At 38.1% G+C, this 20,657-nt stretch overlaps 1 protein-coding gene across 2 annotated transcripts in view; it reads right to left on the reverse strand.

Moving 5' to 3' along the window:
• Positions 1-4,478: 4,478 nt before the first annotated feature.
• The window catches only part of PTAR1 (protein prenyltransferase alpha subunit repeat containing 1), a 54,066-nt gene continuing 37,887 nt past the window's right edge, over positions 4,479-20,657 (reverse strand). The window contains exons 6-8 of one of the 2 annotated variants that reach the window (XM_089779231.1): positions 13,804-14,120; positions 10,627-10,964; positions 4,481-5,624 (exon numbers count right to left, since the gene is read on the reverse strand). In XM_089779231.1, coding sequence (XP_089635357.1) covers positions 5,617-5,624; positions 10,627-10,964; positions 13,804-14,120 — 663 coding nt within the window. In that variant the 3' untranslated portion in view covers positions 4,481-5,616. Of the gene's footprint in view, positions 10,965-13,803; positions 14,121-20,657 lie in introns of both variants that reach the window. The other variant, XM_075931698.2, reaches the window with a different exon arrangement.

Here is a 20,657-nt window from a genome sequence, read left to right on the forward strand (position 1 = left end):
AACACAGAGCATTAATCTTTAATGTTTTTAGCAAGAAAAACTGTCCATCAAGGTCTTAGAACAAATTGAGTCCTGATTATGGGGTGTGTGTGTCTATCGGCTGTACTGAGATAGCAATGAAGGGATGTCGGGGCTGTTGCCCACTCTGGCACTCTGAGTGCAGAAGGGGAGGGGGCCCGCAAGAGAGCTTAAAAATACCTTGCCCCTATAGGCTTTTGCTTAAAAGCTCCTCTAGATCATAGATCCCCTGGCCTTGGGAGGTAGCTGCCACCACCAAGTGAAACAAAAGAAACCTCTTTCTTCTTGAACCTAGGAAGAAGCACTTGGACTTCTTCCAGAGGGGTACCCCAAGCTCTTATACCACATATGAGCTTGGACAAAAGAGAAAACAAATGGCAGTCTCTTATAGCTGACCTTTCAGTCTAGGCAGACAACACACACAGACCTCCTGTTTCTTCTCAGTCAAACACCACATATTTTTAAGAGTTGAAAAGTTTATTTAAAAACTGCCAACATTTAGCAAAAAACAATTTTACACTATTTTCCATTTTCTACAGAAATACAGTAACTTACAGCTGTGCTTAGTATATTCTCTCACTAGTACATATAAAAACAAATCTACAGATAAATAAGTGGAAAATTCATTCTGCCAGCCACCACCACTAAAATTGTACCTGTAATTTTGGAAGACATCTGCATAGGATGGTTAGAATTCCATGGATTTTTGTACTACTAGGATAATGTAAAAAAATATAATTAGCATGCAATATAAAATATCTGAGATAAACAAGGTCTAATTCAGTGTGCACAACTGGAAAACAATGTAAGGATGCTGTCTTATGTTTCTAACCATACATCATTTTACATGGTGCAGAATTTCAACTTTCCTTCGCAATAAAGATCAATATATAATGGATCTGAATGTATAAGGAATTACAATTTATATCCAACAAGGTGTTCTTACATGTAGATCAGTGGAAGGTGTGTTGGGGCTAACAGCATTCAAAAAACCTATCCTTTACTCGATTTCTACAGTATGATTCAAAAAGTTCTCAAACTTTAAGTAACTACATTTATAGAAGAAAAATTACCACTGTTACCCAATTGAGTGACTGAGATGACAAGTACAATGATATTTGTACAGTTTATTATTGCACCATAAAATAAAATATTTACAGTGCATATTAAGAAAGATAAAACTAGAGCTGCTCAGTATTTGCTAAAGTCCCCAGCAGCCAACATAAATTAATGGGTATCTAATGCCCAGGATCCCTCTATACATCCAACCTCCCACAACATGCATTTAACATTGAACTTAGATGTTAAGCTTTATGCAGTTCATCAAAAATACTATCTTAAAACTAGGTTTAAGACTTGTACTGCATCTTATTCGAAGATTCACACATATGCATAAACCTTATGAAACCCTTCCCACCACATTTCCATTTAACGCTGATGTCCAAGGTAAACTGCTGTATGTCTAGAAGCAGAATGCAACGTCAGAATTTCCTTAAAGAAAAAGGCTGGCAAAATGCCAGATTAAACTAGCAGTTACTGTCCTAAAAACACTCAATGTTTTTAGCTCAGATTTTAAAAAGTACTCTTCTTTCCCTCATGGTAATCCCAAGGCAGTTGTGAAAAACCCTCTCTGCTATTCAAAATTGAAACAAAATTAAGTTGCTTTTCCAGTTGTTGCATACAAGATGCATGCAATACCCCAAATCCCTCTCTAGTAGTCTTTTAAGATTAAAAAGAATTAGCAACCTTGGTTTTATTTCCTTCAGGATCATACAAACTGATAAATACCACACCCGTAACAATACTGCTTTCCATGAGAACCTTGTTTATTATCATGCATAAAACAATTCACTTAAGATAACTGAGCCATTTATAATTCATCACACTAAGCATTTTACTGTCAAACTAGTAGTAGTGGTTTATCAGTCATCTCCAGTATGGGCTCAACCTAGCACCCCTTAAAGTCAGTAAGAGTTTTGCCATTGGCTTTAAACAGGAATGGGAACAGGCCCTATCTGCAGTATCAGATTAAGAGCTAGATCCTGCAACCCACATTCACAAGTGAAGTTTACAGGATCAGGCCTAATATTGCTTTTATTCAGTCACTGTATACCCTTAAGAATTTCAAGCTTAATAATGAACGTGGAAGTTACATGAACCAATACTACACTTATACATTTACAGGTTTTTTTCAGAGCCTCGCACTTTCTCTTCTCAGCAGCTAATGATAGAAAGTCTCAGATTCTTAGAAGGTGCTCAACATATTTTTTTTAGACCAGGCCCTTTAAAAAGCTCAGTATTTAAAAATGGAGGCATCCAAAATTATTGGCACTTTTGAAAACGTTGTTCAAATATGATTTTTATAAAAGCACCCATTGGGAATACCAAAAACTAAGAAGTATAGCACGGATACTGGTTTCATGATTCCATTCAATCATTACTCACAATAACTACCTAGAATAGTGATAGAAATGTAGCCGTGTTAATAACTACCTAGTTGCCTTTCCTCCACAAGAGGAAGCAGAGAAGAATATGCAACCAACAGATTTTGAGGCACCTCATTCACATGACTCTCTTGAAATGTTCTCCAAGGGTGCTTTTTGGAATTCCAAATCAATAGATAGGGCGCAATGGACATAGTCCACCAGATTCTCCCACCAAAACCTCAGAACCCAGTCTGCAGTAATTTAGGCTGTTTGCCCTCTCACAGTTTGAAATGGTCTCCTAGGTCATCCAAAGTCAGCAGTGCTCTTGGAAAAATAGCTCCTGTAGAAGCTGTGCTGTTCAAAGGCTTATGGAAGTGAGATGGGCCAGACTAAAGTGGCAAAAAGGGGCATCTCTGAGAATGCCCCTTGCCCTCAGCAATTTTTGAGTTTGACAGAGATCTTGGAAGATTTACTAATTAAGAGGTGGTATGACCAAACTCCCAGTTTCTTCTACAGGGCAGTAAAACAGCCCCTTTGGAAGAACTGCCATTCAAAAAGCCTCCAGTATCTTATCCAGGAATAACCCAAATGTAGGAGAGCGTGTCCTTCATTACAAGAAGGGATTTATACTGGGCACTAGTCGTTCCCTGCCCCCCACTGCTGCCTCTATTAGAGGCAGCAAGTGTGGGGAGGAGAGAGCAGAAGCTAGTGCTGGGGGGAACCAGTTTAAAAGTCGGTTCCTCCAGCACTGTTTCTGCAGGGCTTAGAGGGGTAGCAGGGACTGGGTGCAAGCTGGGAATCAGTTGATTCCCAGCTCATACCCAGTCCCCACTGGCTCTTAATATATTTAAATATCAGAAGCGCAGAAGGGGGGGTACCCTGTGAGAACTGGGACAGCTGACTCCCGGCACCCTCTGTTGCACTCCAGCCTTCTTATATTTAAGGCTGGTGGCACAGCGGGGGGAGAAGGAAGGGATATTCAGCTATCCTGGCTTGCACTGGATCCCTCCTGCTGCGCTTCAGCCTTTTAAATGTATTAACAGCCTAATGGCTCTTAATACATTTAAAAGGCAGAGCTGAAGCAGGGTTAGATCCCAGGGCCAGAAGCTAACCCTGCTGCAGCTCTCCCGCTTATCAACTAATTGATAAAAAATCCATTGACAAGTCAATTAGTTGATTAAACTAAATTTAACATTCCTACTGGGCACAAAAACTTTCTCTTCTTAATTATTGTAGTGTACATGTCATGAACTTTTTACTTACAACTGACTTACTTCTGACTGTGTTCAAGGAATCTCTCTCTTTACTGACCTACAGTGCTATTCTCTTAAAGGAATTTATCTTGAGTTAAAAAGTTCTTTACATTTACTATTCTGTGGCAAACCAACAATTTACCAGCACTGTAATATTTCCATTGTCATACTATTTACACTGCTTTGTCACCATATTATTCCCAATGCCATCAACCTTACAATTTTTAATCTAATTTATCTGCACTAAACAACTTGCAAAGCATTTAAGACAATGATAGTTGTGTATCCAACAAATATGAAAGTCTGATAAAATGCAATCTTATGGGTAGAAGTTGCTTACATCAAAGAGTATTTTTAGTGATAGGACAGCTACCGTATTTTCCGGCGTATAAGACGACTTTTTATGCTAAAAAACATCTCCCAAAAATCGGGGGTCGTCTTATACGCTGGGGCTTTTCTTGCCCCGAAGGACACAGACTGCGGGACCTCGCAGTCCCGCCGCCCGTGTACTCCGGGGCGAGAAAAGCTGCTCCGCGTCTCCCTGGTCTGCAGACCAGGAAGACGCGGAGCAAAGCCGCGGAGGGGCTCGGGCAGCGGGGCAGCCCAGGCGCGCCACGGCTGTCCCGCTACCGGCATCCTCAGAGGCTTTGCTCCCGGTGTCCCTGGTCTGCTGGAGACCGTCTCCAGCAGACCAGGGACACCGGGAGCAAAGCCGGGGAGGCGGAGGGGTCCCGCGCCTCTGAGGCTTTGCTCTGGCAAAGCCTCAGAGGCGCGGGACCCCGCCACGGCTGCGGCTTTACTCCTGGTGCCCCTGGTCTGCTGGGGACCGTCTCCAGCAGACCAGGAACACCGGGAGCAAAGCCGGGGAGGCGGAGGAGAGCTGCTGGTTGGCCTCTTAAGGGGGGGTAGTCTTATACGGCGAGTATAAGACGAAAATCTATCTTTTAACTAGAAAATTAGGGGGTCGTCTTATACGCCCAGTCGCCTTATACGCCGGAAAATACGGTATCTCTCTCTCCTAATTAAGCTAAAAAAATTTAGATTAAAGTGATGGCTTTATGAAATTATACAATGCTCATTGGTTCACATGGATACTACAATACTGACTTAAATATTTCCAGTACCATGGATTCCAATACTATCTTAACGATTCTCCAATTTTTCTATTATATTTCAACATTACCAAGCACACTGCTACAAAATGAGAACACTGCAATAAACGTAGCCAATTCACAAAGTAAAAACCTGAACAAAGGGAAATGATCACAGTAGGTGTATTTTGCCCTGTAAGAAACATTTTCTTCTGATATTTTATATCACAAATGACACTTGCAATACTAGATAATGAGACTCTATACTATAGATTTATCCATTCATAATGTGTATGTATAAGAAACCATTCTGTAGTATCTAGGTGTCAACTTTATTCACATCTTCTGTGAAATGTTAAGTCTTCCCAATAAAACCTCTCTTGCTTCATCATAATCATCTTCCACTTGAATATTCAATGTGCACAACATATAGATATGTTAGTGTTTCTTTAAAAAACAACAACATGTATTTACTAGTCTTATGAACAAGTTCCAGACAGTACACAGAAGAACGCTTGAATAAAAACTCTTCAGTCAAGAGTTCTGCTCTTTAGTCAAGCTGTAGGATACATACACTGATGAATAAAAACCTTCTGCCTCAGAAAAAGAGGTTTGATTCTAGTGTTCAGACTCAAAGCATGGTTTGGAAAATTAAAAAATATATCATGTGTCAACAAATACAAAATAGATACATTTCTCCTGGTATGCTAAAGCCTGGCTCTGTGAGGTGCTGAGTGCCTTCAATTCCCAGTCACATCGATGGGACATGACCATGGATGCACTTGGGAGGTATCCAAAAGGTATCCAGCGACTTTCAGGATCCGGCCCCTATATCACTATAGAGAAATTTAAGATTCGGAGTAAAGTTTGTGTATAGAAAGTGAGTATTGGGGACAAGTGGGAAAAAGGCTGGCCTAAAGCAAGTAAATAGCTACAGTTTTAGTTAGTGACTATATACACAATACTATTCTAGACTAAACATTTTAAGAGCCCATTATAGATTTATTACTTATGTTTTTTAAAGCCATTGACTATACATTGTAAAAATTCACCCTAATTCACTAAAATAATCTCTGCCCTGAGAAGTAACATTACACACCAAGTAAAAGCCACAAGGAAATATCCAGTTTATAATCATTGAGCATATTAACATTTTGAAAGCATAAACTGACAAACAAAGAATTTTCTTGGAAGCACAAGTTTCTTCCAATACAACGTTCTGTCAGAGGAAGTAGTTGGTGAGGCTATGTTTTTATTTTATTTTATTTCCTCTAGATTTGTTTCTATATGGCCTTACTGAGAAAAGCTTTTGCGATTTGGGCTTAGCCTGAGATTGTGAATGAACCTGATGAATTCCACTAAAGTTAAGGGCACTATATCACAGCATTTTTGGGAGGTAGTCAAAGTATCCTTAGGTTAAATGAGGCCACCTCCCCATAGCTTCATCACATTCTTTGTTAGATGGGGAAAGAGGACTAGCAGTTCAGAAAGAACCATTCTCTGAGTACAATGGGAAAGAGAAGTAAAAACACGGTAGAGAATACAATGGTCTTCTTTTGTTACTAAGCTGCATCTTAAGAACATTTTCAAATGATATATAAAGAAGCACAACATCAAAGCTGACAAGAAAACATCAAAACAGAGGGGAACCAGTACACATGTAGCTACCATCTACCTTTGATTTCAAGATCTCTGTAGAACAGGTATTCTCAGACTGGGGGTCACGAGGTGGTTACATGGAGATTGTTAATTGTCAATTCTGGGAGGCTGAGCGCCCAGAGCCCCTGATAAATTAAATTACCACCCCCACCATTTTTAATTTATAAAAGTGGAGGGCCACAATCACAGGCTTGCTGTGTGAAAGGGTTCACCTATACAAAAAAGTTGAAAATCACAGCTGCAGAAGACTGAGTTTGCCAGCTTATTTTTTAAATAATAGTATAAAGGACCAAAAAGCTCAGTATCACTTCTGTACCTTGGAAGCTGCAATACAGGTTTATAGAGGGGATGTGGGGGAGCCTCATCCAGAAGTTTAAATAATAAAATCCCTGTAGCCCAAAATGTTTCAGTATTCCACAATTGCTGTATTTGGTTCATTTTTAAAATAAGCCTTCTTATGAGATTTGATAGCGGGGTTTGATTGAGCAGAAAAGGCCCTTTCGAGATCCTTTGAATTCTGGTTGTGAATATTATGCAGTACTGTTCAAAGACTCATTAAAATTACCTACTTCAAGGTGAAGAGTACAAAAGGACTCATACATAATATCTAAAGTAAACACAAGACACTGAAATGCTTAAGCTAATTTCAGTTAAACAGAATCACTATGCTCTTTTAACTAGTAATAAATTACTCATTCAACTGACAATTCAATTTTCTCGTATTAAAACAATGAACATATTTTAAAGACTAAGCATTCAGCCAAGCATTGTAGTCATCCATCACTACAGTCATCTTGGATGCACTGTATGTTTTGCCCTACTGACTTCACCACATAAGATGAAAAACCAATTGCTGATGCAATACTAGGCAATACTGCACTATCCATCATTTTAAAAATGTGATTGTTCATTCTGACTTGATTGAAAATACAACTAACTACTTTTGGAATTCCAAATGACATTCATTGTTCAAAGACTTCGATTCATTTCCAGTGCAAAGATGTTACTATAAGACCGAGTCAGCACATGAAAAATGTCTGCACCGATGTAAATGCCATACAATATAATAAAGGACAGAGAGTTAACAGATACTGAACCTTAAAAAGGACCCAGACAGTTTAGTGCTGGATAAAGCCTGATTTATATCTATATTGCCTTTCAAAAAAGAATCATAAAAATGAATGTTTGGTGCTGCATGTCTGCAGTCAGATGATTCATCCAGCACAACCTCCATTTAATTATGGAGTTAGAATGTTCTGACCTATGAAACAGTAAATGCCAAATACAGTGTTACTTAATACTGAGGAGATGTGCTCAGCAACTTTTATGCATCTTAATTACCAATGGTATGCATCTAAATTTTTACTACTATTTATTATGTACCTCCTTCCCCAAATTGGGACTTTAAAGAAACTAGCCAAATTAAAACTAAGTAGTCATGTCTGTGAAAGATCATGGTTACAAGTCATCATAAAACTCTAAATTTGAAGATATACAGTACTCCCAAAGAATTATATTAATCACTTCAGATAAAAGGCTAATGGGCACTGACGTCTGAAATTTTATTAAAAAGACTATTTCCTTTTCTTTTTTACCACCCCCATAGATCTTTAAGATTAAAATAATTTTTAAAAATATACTGTTTTCCCTGGCAATTCTGTTCATTTAGTTTGTTCATTTCTATCAAAATTTCTATTTTGCTTATAGATTCCCACAATGTTGAGTCTTCAATGATGCAAGGTTTGGGTAATGCAAACCTGCAGGAAAGGAGTATTTTATTTACTAATGTAATTGTTTTCTTTGAAATTTTATAGCAATTGTGGAAATCAGACTTTCACTTTCTGAAACCTATTAGGACATCTTTACAGTATGAAAATGCATATCAGGTCTTAAAATGTATTTTTGGTTTGTGTGTGTCTTCCTACACACATGCTTAATTCCCAGTGACAACAAAAGAAGTTGTACATATGTATGAAAGGACAGAATTTGACCCTACATGTTTATGATGATGGAAGGGCTGTCAAATTCAATATCAGAATATTTCTACTATACAGCTCTAGGGAGCTAATTGAGACTTCAGTCTAAAAGTCCAGTAAAAAATAATGAATTTCAACTCTTGTTCTACCACCCACTCTTGACAATCTCTCTCCCCCAAAACAAAGAACTTGCACTAGGGTACAAGCAGAAGAGGGGACTCCCTCTCTCAACTCCCTCATATAATAATTTCCTACTTCACAAGGCACAAATTATCTTCACTTTTCTCCCTCCTCCAATACCTTTATATTAAAAAAGGTAAACTTTGAACCGATAAGACACAAAATTAGGTATTTTCACACTTCTAGGCTTCCAGCAATCACCAGGAAGTACATACAATTAGAAGTATTTCTATGAACTCATTGTAGCCACTGAAGAGCTATGAGAAGAAATGCCAAGTGACAGGAGGCAGCCATCTTTGCAGAGTTAAAAATCTAAGGGGGGAGTTTAAATTTAGAGACTCTGTTGAACCTATGATGGCTGTTTCCTGAATGACCCCACTGGTTGCTCTTTTCCCAGAAGACTGTTAAATTCAACCACATTGCTAAAGCCATACAAGAGATTGGTTTTCCCCTTGACATGCACGAGAAACTCTAGTAACAGAAGATTCTTAAAGGGACTTGGGATTATAGGAATCACATGTATTTCCAGTGCCTTTCTACTGCCCATAGTACTCTGAGCAGCAAATGCAGCAGCATGACACTGAGCATATCGGGGAAGCACATGGTGCAAAGGATTGTGGCAAAGGAGCTCTCCTGAAGCTCTGGTTCCTCTCAGCTAGTTTGTTCTGTTTGCAACAATGGTAAAAGTTGCCTTAGTGCAAGGCTCGCTTTAGAGTGACACAATGCTTCTACATGAGGGATTTGTACTTGCACGACTACACAGATGCTACTGCATGGGTACAGAAGTCCCTCATATAGATTAAAGTTCTGATAAAAATGCCAGTACAAGTATTAATACATACCTGCACTGGTAGCCGAAAGGAAAATTAAGATGAAAAATAACCTAAAACTGTGTAACTTGTCCATCCAGCACACAGATGCTTGAGGGTTGGATGAGAAAAGTTTCATTGACAGAGAAAAAAAAAAGAAATTGATGCCCTGCTTAGTGGGAGGAAGCAACACACACAGGCATGGAGGGGAAGACACCACATATTTTAAACAGTATTCAGAACTGTCAGCATAACTCCTTTTTTTATCCCATCATCTAAGATACTCATATGTCCTTAAAAAGCTATAGAAAAACTAACATGTACTGTTTAGTGGGCTTTGTAGAACTCTGTAGTGTACCTAATACATTCAGAAATTTAAATAAAGTGTCTTAACTCTGGCTTATTGGAGGCAAAAAATGACAAGTATGACATAAAAGAAAGAACTCTGCCTACAAATGCCGCACATTTAACCATACTTCTTCACTACATTTGTGAAACATGGTTCATTTTCCTGCATCTACCAGTAAGTATTTGACTTGACAAGGTCAATTTTGTAGGCTTTGATATCAATCATGTACAATAGATGTGGAAGGCAAATAAAATGCCACAGACAATAAACAAAAAGCACAATTCCAGTACTGTAGAAATATGTGCCCTTACAAATAATGAAAAAGGGGAACTAAAGACAGGAAAAGTGCAGCTTGATCTTTGCTACACAGCAATTCAGAAGAGCTATGATTGAAAAAGATGACTCCACCAACTTTAAGAGTAATTACCAACATTCACTATTATAAAGAATAATTTGGAAGATGGTTCATGTTACAACAACAGATCCACCTATTAGTTTTCCAGACATTCCATTTGGGCCAAAATAATTTTAAACTTTTTTCTGTAAAGCCCTATGGTTCATAGCCATGTTAGGATTAAAAAAAGATTTAAGTAGGACAATGATATGTATGAAGTCTGACAAGTAAAAATATAAATTGTGTAAAGTTTAAGTAAAACTAAATTTGCTTAATAAAAAGGTATGCCCGATTTTTTAATAAATAAAACAAAAGATTATTATTCTGTATATGAAGTTTAGCACTGACCATAAAGAAAGGTGGGAAGTACATGGGTAGCAAACACTTGTGACCATGACATGCATTTGTGTTTGATAAGAGAATATTGCACTAAAAGAGAACCCTGAAGGTTGCAACACTTCTTTCACTGACCTAGAAAAGAAATTAGCCATTTCCTGTAGGCAGTAGCAAACCTGGCCTGTTCTACGTCTCTGCAATTTGCTAAAATGTTATCAATGAATCTGTATTCCATTTCCAAGCCAAGAGAATCCTGTGTAGGGGCACGCTTCAGGCGTTTAGTTTCTTGAGTATAGCCTTGTTTGCTTGAATCATTTAAACCGTCAACATCCATGGCTTGACTCACATGACTGACTGCTGTACTGGGGTGTGAATTATTCAAAGTTCCATCATTGCTGTCCACAGAGATCAACGGTACAGTTGTAAGAGGAAGTTTGTTGCTTAAATGGTGCTGAAGATAGAACACATGCCGTCTTCAAAGGAAGACCAGGGAGGAGAGAAAAAAGTCATATATTGAAAAAAAGCAGCTGCCACTACTAAAGGTATTAAAGTAATAGAAATTACATTTCAACATGTCCTCTGAGCAAAACTCACTACAAAAATCAGCTTATTTTGAAGAGGGATGACTCCAGTTAAATAACGAGATATGAAGCTTTTCACTTCTCTATGACTTATCTGAAGAGTAACCAAAAATCATTACCATTTAACAGACAGTACTTGACATCATCTGTCAGCTGAGTGGGTAGTGTCATTTCCTTTCCTTGCACTAAAATCACCATCAGAATTTGACATTCTGAGTGACAAGTTCAACAGACTTCAAGCACTGAGAATTCAGAATGGGTTCCTTAAGTACAAGTGGATATACATGCTTCCTTTCATTACCCAGGAAGTGTACTTTTATTGTCCATGTTGCACAAGACCCCAGGTTAAAACAGAAGACTTTGTCTCTAGGAGACTTCTGTTAATCTAGTAGGCTACGTCTACACTGGCCCCTTTTCCGAAAGGGGCATGCTAATTTTCAACTTCAGAATAGGGAAATCCGCGGGGGATTTAAATATCCCCTGCGGGATTTAAATCAAGATGTCCGCCGCTTTTTTCCGGCTTGGGGAAAAGCCGGAAAAAAGCGTCTAGACTGGCCCGATCCTCCGGAATAAAGCCCTATTCGGAGGATCTCTTATTCCTACTTTGAAGTCAGGAATAAGAAATCCTCCGGAATAGGGCTTTATTCCGGAGGATCGGGCCAGTCTAGACGCTTTTTTCCGGCTTTTCCCCAAGCCGGAAAAAAGCGGCGGACATCTTTATTTAAATCCCCCGCGGGGGATATTTAAATCCCCCGCGGATTTCCCTATTCTGAAGTTGAAAATTAGCATGCCCCTTTCGGAAAAGGGGCCAGTGTAGACGTAGCCGTATAGTCTTAAAACTGGCATTGCCTACTAATTCTCACTGAAGGTGTGCACTTGTAACCAATTGATCAGCACATGTATTGTGTGTTGCACTCCATGCCTGCCTGCCCCTCAGAGCATATGCATTTCTTATAACTTTCAACTAGGGATCACAATTCTTTGGCTCAAGCAATACCAAGTCATATTTTCAGGTCAGAGGTTCCCACCTCGGACCTTAATATCAGGATGGAGGCTGTCACAAACACAAGGATTTGATTCAGAAAAATGTTTACATGTACACAGTAAGTTTTCTCCAATACATTTTCCATATTTTCTGTACAAGATCAATGTGATGTTTTATATTAACTGATGGGGATACTAAATATTTTTTTAAAAAAACATGATTTTATTGTTCATGACAGGTGACAGATCAGTAGCAGAAGCATACCCTACGTCATACTACCAATGTGCCTCAATCCCGTCTTGTTTCATTTTGTAACTTTTTAACTCAGAAAGTGTGAAGTGCACTACAGATGAGAGGAGAAAAAAAAAAAACAATCAGCAAGATTTCTCACCAGCTATATTCACTTAAAATATGTCTACACTGCATACTTATTTCAAAATAAGCTATTCTGGAAGAAATACTCTGAAATAGCTCATTTCGAAATAGCACGGCTACACTACAAGGAATCCTCAACATTAGTCTGGGCAGGCTTCCCTAATGTGAATGTCCTACCTCAATTTAGAGCCCCAGGAGGCACTGGGGAGTAATTACTTTGAATGACCCTACGGAGGAGCTATTTCGAAATAGCAGTGGGAGTGTCCACAATACTGCTAATCTGAAATAGCTATTTCAGAAGAGGAGTTATTCCTCATGCAATGAGGTTTACAGAAGTCAGAATAAGGCGTCCGTTGTTTTGAATTTATTTTGAAATAATGGAACTGCTGTATAGACGCTCACATTGTTATTTTGGAATAACTGCTGTTATTCCAAGGTAACGCTGCTGTGTAGATGCACCTTAGTGTTGGAACAAGCTGAATGTTGACACTGCGAAATCCCAGAATAACCTGAATGATGACTATGTGAATTCCTGGCCCCACTGAGGTCAACATAAAAGCTCTCATGGATGTCAGTGGAGCCAAGAATTCACGCAGTGCTATGCGAACTGGCATATCACTAAATGGCAAAGAAGCCATAAGCTGTAATTTGGATTTCTTCAGTAAGTGAAAAAGTGAATGTACAAATAAGTTTGTTTCTTTTTGCTACTATTAGCCTCATCCAACCAGCACATCCAAGAAAGAGCAATTTGGATTCTACTCTCTCTTTTGAAAGATAATGGTTTACTGAATTCAAAGTACAGGACTATCAGTTACATCTGTACAAATACTCCGAAGGCAACTGTTACCTAAGGCAAAATATAGTGATGCTATGTGCGAAGACCCCTTTTGGCTATTCCAATTCCAGATTTGGTTTAGGGTTATTAGTTTAAATAAAAATACTCTCTCTAATGTAATAAACTTGATATTGATATCAATGGAAAGCAACCACAGAGTGCCACAATACTGCTGTTACAGTCCCAGATCAGAGTAGAATCAAATATGGATCCAAGAACTAAGGAAAGGGGCAATTATTCAATTACAGTTAGATTTCTGAGCCAATTTAGTGAATGTGTCTTTGACTACACTGTTTCTTTTATCTAGTCAGGCACATTTGGAGACTATGCAGATCATTTGCCTTTTATTCTTTAAATTTAAGCAGTTAATCTCCTAACATCCAGGCTTTATCCTGATAATACTGTTCTATGGAAGGATGTAGATAGCTTATTCCAACAAGGTACCAAAGTCCAATCAGAATTAAATTTGGTCTTTAAATTCAGATTTAAAGCAATTAAATCATTCAAAGGGATATTTTATTGACAAGTCCTCTTACCTGTGACACCACAGCGTTTCATGCCCAGGGAAGGTATCAATAAGATCAGTGCAGAACTCCAACTCTTCCTCTAGAAGATGGGCAAGATCTATCCTCTGATCTTCTGTACTGGCAGCTTCAAACACTTCATTTTTTTCATTCTTTGGAAGACTGGGGGTTTGCTCATTTACCAGCTGATTTTGCACCAGTATAGAATTGTTGGTCACAGTTCTGCTAATCAAGGACTTTATTAAGAACTTGCGATAGTGGAATCCACTATGGTCTGAAACATGCATGGACACCCAATGTTTAGTGGAAGAAAGTTCATCAAGGAGAATCTGAAAATAAGAATTAATAAAATTAACCAGTTCATATGAATAAAGAGTTTATAGGAAACAATATTATCCAATCCTGCCCACCAATAATCCTTCCTTTAATCTTGCCACCAATTCTGTCACCATCACCACCTCCTATGAAGAAAATAGTAAATTTAAAACAATACTAAAAATGAAAGTATCCATTTAAATAAACACTTTCCCCGAGCCATCCTATTATAGACACTTTCCAACATAGAATACTTATTCATGGGCAAGAGAAAAATGTTTAAATGAACATTGTTACCATACAAGTAATTCTGTATTTGTGGAATTAAGATTTGCTTATTTACCAACTACTACAAAAACATTTGTAGCTTTTCTACTCTCTACAAAGGAAGGAAAGACTATCTCAGAGACCTTCCTCAAAGGTGTGAAAGTAGTACCTGTGGAAGAGGTCTAGCACCAGAGTGAAATTTTATGGGGCATAAAGACAACAGACTGAGAGTTTTAAAAAAAAATGGCTAGTGAAAAGGGGGAAAAAAAAAACACCCCAACAACAAACATCTAGTCTAACAGGGGAGTTGCTTCCATCTACTGGGAGAGCGGCAAGCTACTAAAAGTCTTCACAGTAGGAATGACTCCAAAAACTTCACATTCATCCTGTGTTCATCTGTTAGAACTTGAAGTATGATAAATATGCACTTTTTGGGATAGAATGAAGAAACTTAGAACAGCTAAACACTACTTAGCCTGTCAGAAACCTTACAGGAGATTTGAATGAGGTGACTGTTATAATAAAAAGTTATAGTAAAGAGTCCTTTTTATCATAAAAGAACATTGAGTTATTCAGTAAAATGAATGGCCAATAAATTTAGAACCAAAAGAAGTACTATTTAATTTAGGATATAAAATCACCCTGTAGTAACAGCTACCAGGGAACATCTGAGATACTGTGGCGGGATTGAGATCAGAGGAAATCCACTGACAGATATTCAATGGGACAGAATATCAGGTGCAGGATTTCAATAATGAAAATTTGGACTCTTCAGCAGAAGCAGACTTCTCTTCACCCCTTACTCAGGAGGAAACATTCTGAAACAGATGAGAGATATGCTTACTTGCAGATCATAAAAATAGCATTTGCAATGGAAAGCCTCCTGCCATTTCAACAATGGAGTTACTTTCAAGGTCTTTCATAATATGGTAAAAAGTCTTGAGGGCCAAAATATGGGAAGTGCGCTGTTTCACAAAAAGGAAGAGACATTGTTTGAATGTTAACAGAACAATGGTTACTGATGTGCAGTAGGGCTGTTAAATTTTGATTAATCAGCTAATTGAGTAGTCACTGGAACTTCCACCGACTCCTGGATTCGTTGATGGGGGCGGGGTGGGTCGCTCGTTTTAAAAAAAGCAAAATCACACTTTATAGAAGACGCTGGTTGAATATATTTCATTTACTAAGCTACTCGTAGACTCCATCACTCTTTAAAAGGGATTTAAGCAACAAAATTTGTTCCTGGAAAGAAAACTCAACTAGTAAAATAATGTTATAAATACTAGACTACAGATTGTAATAGAAACCACATAATTAAAGTTGCCAATTAAATCAGTTATTGCAAGTAATCAATACAAAATAAACATGATTAATCACAGTTTTAATTACACATAATAGAATACCAATTTAAAAATATTTTTGGATGTTTTTCTACATTTTCAAATACATTTCAATTACAGAGTAAGAAGTAGACAGTGCTCACTTTATTTTTATTACAAATAATTGCAATGTAAAAAAAGATTAAAATATTATTTCAGTTCACCTCATACAAGTACTATAATGCAATCTCTATCATAAAAATACAATTTACAAATGTGGAATTATTAACAACTAGCTGGAGTTACCCGGCGTTGCTCGGTCCTGTTCCCGGCTGGCCGATTCACTCTCCCACGCCCCTACCCACCAGCCCTGCTTTCCTGCTGGCCGGTTCTCCTCCTCCCAATCTCCCCCGACCAGCTCTGCTTCCCATCTGCTGCCCCCGACCCCTATCCCCTGACCAGCTCTGCTTCCCACCATCTCCCCCCCCCCCAACCTCCCCTGGCCAGTCCCGCTGTCCCCTCTCCCTTTCCCCCGACCAGCTCTGCTTCCCGCCAGCCGCCCCTCTCAACTCCCCCCGCCAGCTCTGCTTCCTGGCTCCTCCCCCTTCCTCCCAGACAATTCCTCCCCTTGCCCTCGATCAAGTGTATCCGTTTTTTTTTTAAAACTACCTGATAACCATAGCCACGGGGGGCAGGGCCATTCTGTGCTTGGGGGTGGGGCAAGTCCTGGATGGCGCTAGGGGCCACAGGCAGCAGGCATGTAACCTAGGGTGGGCAGGGCTGCCCCCGCAGCGCAGCAGGTTATTTTTTATTTTTACAGGTTGAGATCAGGCCCGAACAGGTCCAAAAGTACCTTAAAACCTTCTCCTGGAGGAAAGGTTATCCCATGGAAAGTTTGGTTGCGGTAGGTCTCATAGTGTCCAAATTATTAGAGCACAAACATATAAACATTCTCCTTTATATATTAGATTTTCATAACTACACTCAAAACCAAAACACAAAACTTTAGTACTTACAAATTCCACTCAGTCCTACGCCTTGTTCAACCAATCAACATGGCAAATTAATTTATTACATTTGCCTGTTTCTTATTTACAAACTCATCTGAAAATGACAACAGACTTTCATATGGTACTGTGATAATTTGTTTTGCAAGCTATTTACAGGCCAGATATGCTAAACATTCATATGCCCTTTCATGCTTTGACTTGTAGGCTCAAATTTTACATTGTTTTATTTTTTAGGGTAATTGAGAAAAAAAATCCAATTCTACATTTTAAGTTGCACTTTCACGATAAAGACATTGTACTACAAAACTAATGAGGTAGAAATAGTATTTTTCAATTTTTTTCAGTACAAATATTTTTAATATAAAGTGAGAAATTGGACAATTATTGTGTAACTGAAATATATTTGAAAATGTAGAAAATCATTCAAAAATTTATAATTTAAATTGGTATTCTATTATTGTTTAATAGTGCAATTAATCACAATTATTTTTAATCTCATGATTAATTGCAATTTAAAAAAAATAGCCTACAAATTTGACAGCCCTACAAATAAATGTGTTCAGTGGCTCAACTGTATAATATAAAGCAGCTAACTAGTGAACTTCCAGACTGGCTTTCAATTGAATTGTAAGAAATATCTAAAATACTGTAATTGTGGCAGCGTCAGGAATAGAAACCACAACTCCAGACTCCCTGTCCTGTGATTTAGCCACAAAACTACCTCCGCCTCCAGCAGATGTTATCTATAGTTCTAAAGATTTTTGCTAAAAACATGTGCAATCTCAAAAACTGATTAAGAAAACACAACTTTTTAAGCAATTTGTGCCTGTGTTGAGCAGATTGTATTTGACTGATTTTATGAGCTTTTTTATCTTTCATTAAAAGTCTTATCTGAAGTTCCTCATGCCACCTGACACTTACCTAGAAAACCCACTGCCTCTATGAACATCTTAGGCTCCACAACAGTTACTATTTAACTCAAGCACTAATGAAGGTTAAACAATCTATTTTGTTACCACCCAATTGTCTACAAAAGCCCAAGATTATGTTTAGTCTCATCACCAAATAAGACTACTGTGTTTAAGGATATAAAAAGCTGAATGTATCCTCTACTATCCACCACAAAGAGGAGTTATTCCTCAGCTAACCAAATGTGAGAAGGTATCTGTAGCTCCTTGACTGACTAGTTCTGATGGGGAAGCTTTCTTTTTTATCTTCTATGGTAAGACAAATAGGTGGTATTTCCATTCTGCTCCAAATAAAGAATTCATACAACAGATGTGAAGTGAATTTATCCCCATCTGAGCATTTGCCTCTGTTATTGTAAACACTACTGCCACCAGATAAATTTTAGCTTAAGCTTTCTCCTGTGTTTGGTTATTCTGAGAACCTATTCCTCAGAATTCCTCTATTCTTGGTTCCTTATGCCCCAGAGATAAACCAACCTTTTTAATATCCTAGGTTGACACTAGTAATACTCACCTGACCAGATGTAGAGCCAGCAAAAAGAATTCTGCATTTCAGGATTCTATACCAAACAAATTAGTCAGCAAGCGAAAGTCCTGCATAGAGAATGCCACCCTATTACAATGGCTTTTTTTTTTAATTAGGTCAATTCACCACAAAGCCAGTCCACACAATCTAAATCACACATCTTCTGTAGGATTGAGCCATTTGAGTAACCATCTCTTATAGTGAGCCATGTGTGCAAAAGCATTTAATCCTGCACACAGATAACATTTGCAGCCTGCAGTTGGGTTATTGGGTAAGCTCTAAGATATTTTTTTTTTTAATAAAATGAGATTTTTAGGATGAAAGACTTTTTTTAGTTTTAGTGAATGAGTCTGAAGTCGTGGTTGTAATTTTAAGATGTCAACTAAATTTAGGGCCAAACTCTATTTGGAGATATTTCTTATACCATTCCTAGAATAAAGTATATTAGAATGAGCTTCAAAATATTCTAGATTTTAAAATTTAAAAATTCCAACAGCTATCTAGAACAGTTTACAGCAGGGCTACTCAATCTTTGAAGCCCCAGGGGCCACAATGATACTCACAGCACATGCCGAGGGACACAACTTAAGTGTGGTTGCGTACACATGCAAACATAAATGCAAATAGCTTCTTTCACACTGATGGGCATGAATACAAAGATTAAGGCAAGACTACACAATACCCAGGCCCCATTTAAGTCAGTTCTGCTGATATTAATAAAATGCAATATTCACCCAATTTTCACCCATATGACAGCGCTTTTAATGAGCAATGACAGTCTAGGAATTTAACTATTAAAATGTATATCAACAGAACACCATTATATTGATTACTTTTTTTTGTTTGTTTTGGCTCCCACCAGCAGGCCGCAAACAAATAGGCTGCGGGCCGCATGTTGACCATGGGGCACGTGATGAGCAGCCCTGGTTTACAGTATTATAAATGTCTGTAATAGTAATTTTGGGGTAAATTTTTAAAGGCATTTCAACTTGGATGCAAAACTGCAGTTGCTTGTAGTTGTGGGAGTAAAAAGACAATATGAAGAATTCCGAAGGCCTAATTTTTGGTCACAATCAGGCAGGTTTACATTTTAATATTATAACTGGTATTCACATTGAACTACACACATTCAACTGACCGAAGGTACAAAATTAGAGAGAAAAAACGCTACAATTATGGTCCTTAAGATTTTTGAAAAAAAAAAACAAAAAAAAACCCCCTCATTTCTCCCTTTCCTCATTTGTCTTGTCTTTTCATTAATTTTTTAACTATTCACGCACAAATATACCAAATGTAAAATGTCTTTTTTATAATTCTGTGTATTTATATTCCCTAGATTATGTCTTGAGACTCCAATCCTCCTTTGTTTCCCCTGGAAGTTGAACAACCTTCCTGGTTCCCACAGACACTCTAATGCAGCATGGCAATGATGCTTTTGAAGTGCTGAACCAGCAATTGTTGCAAAGGATTCTAGGATCAGCATAAAAGTCTTTCCTACGGATCAAAAGGAGACCAGTAGGGAAACTGGGATGGCTGCCAAGATGAATGGAAGGCAAAAGGACTAGGGAGTTTCCAAACAAATTTAAAACAAAAAAAAGTTAAAGAACAAGCTAAGTGTGTGACTTGAATTTCCTTCATGGATATAATTATTTGTGAATTGCCATTGCTCAATGCAATTCACATAGCTGCAAACAACTTCTAAATCCAAAGAGAGCTATGTTTCAAGCTACAGTCTTCCTCTTTACCTATTTTGATAGTCTATAGCTATGGGACTCGCAGTGGCAAAAGCCCTTGAGATAATGCCCAAACAACTGCTACCAATTAAATAGGAGAATGGCTGTGTTCCACTTAACTGCATGGAAATAGAAAATATAAATACACACAAAATAATACAGTCATCAAGGGCTTTTGTCTGAGAGTACAGAATTCCTGATGAATAAATTCCTCAGAATTCCATAGTTTTGAATTTTGCACACCCACCTTTTATTTGGGAGTTAGATGGGAGAGTTGCTGGACTGTCTGACTACCTCACACTTGTCAAGTGATTACGGAATATGTACAGTTCTTTAAAAATGTGCTCAGGTGATAATCTAAAACAGGAAAAAGTATAAGCAAAAACGATCTCCCAAGGTGTGAGTGATAGGCCCAGAACAGATTTTGTGGTTCTACAGAGTCAGCACTCTTCTCTTAAAAAAAAAAAAAAAAAAAAAACACCCAGATGGGGTGAGAGTAGTGAAAGAATGCAGAGTCAGGAACAGCTGCTATGGAATGTCAGCGCATTAGCAAAACAAAAGCACAGAACTCACCTCACAGCTGAGAAATCACAAGGTAAAAGTAATTAGAAATTTGTGCTTATTTTAGATCATGTCAAGTGTCAGCAGCTTCACCTTCCTGCAGGCCCTGAGCATATTTCATTTTTGGATGAACAATATGAACATGCCTGAGATGCAACTAGAAGATT

The sequence above is a fragment of the Pelodiscus sinensis genome, chromosome 6, assembly GCF_052426305.1.
Source record: "Pelodiscus sinensis isolate ZL-2025 chromosome 6, ASM5242630v1, whole genome shotgun sequence".
In the NCBI taxonomy this organism is placed as follows: Eukaryota; Metazoa; Chordata; order Testudines; family Trionychidae; genus Pelodiscus; species Pelodiscus sinensis.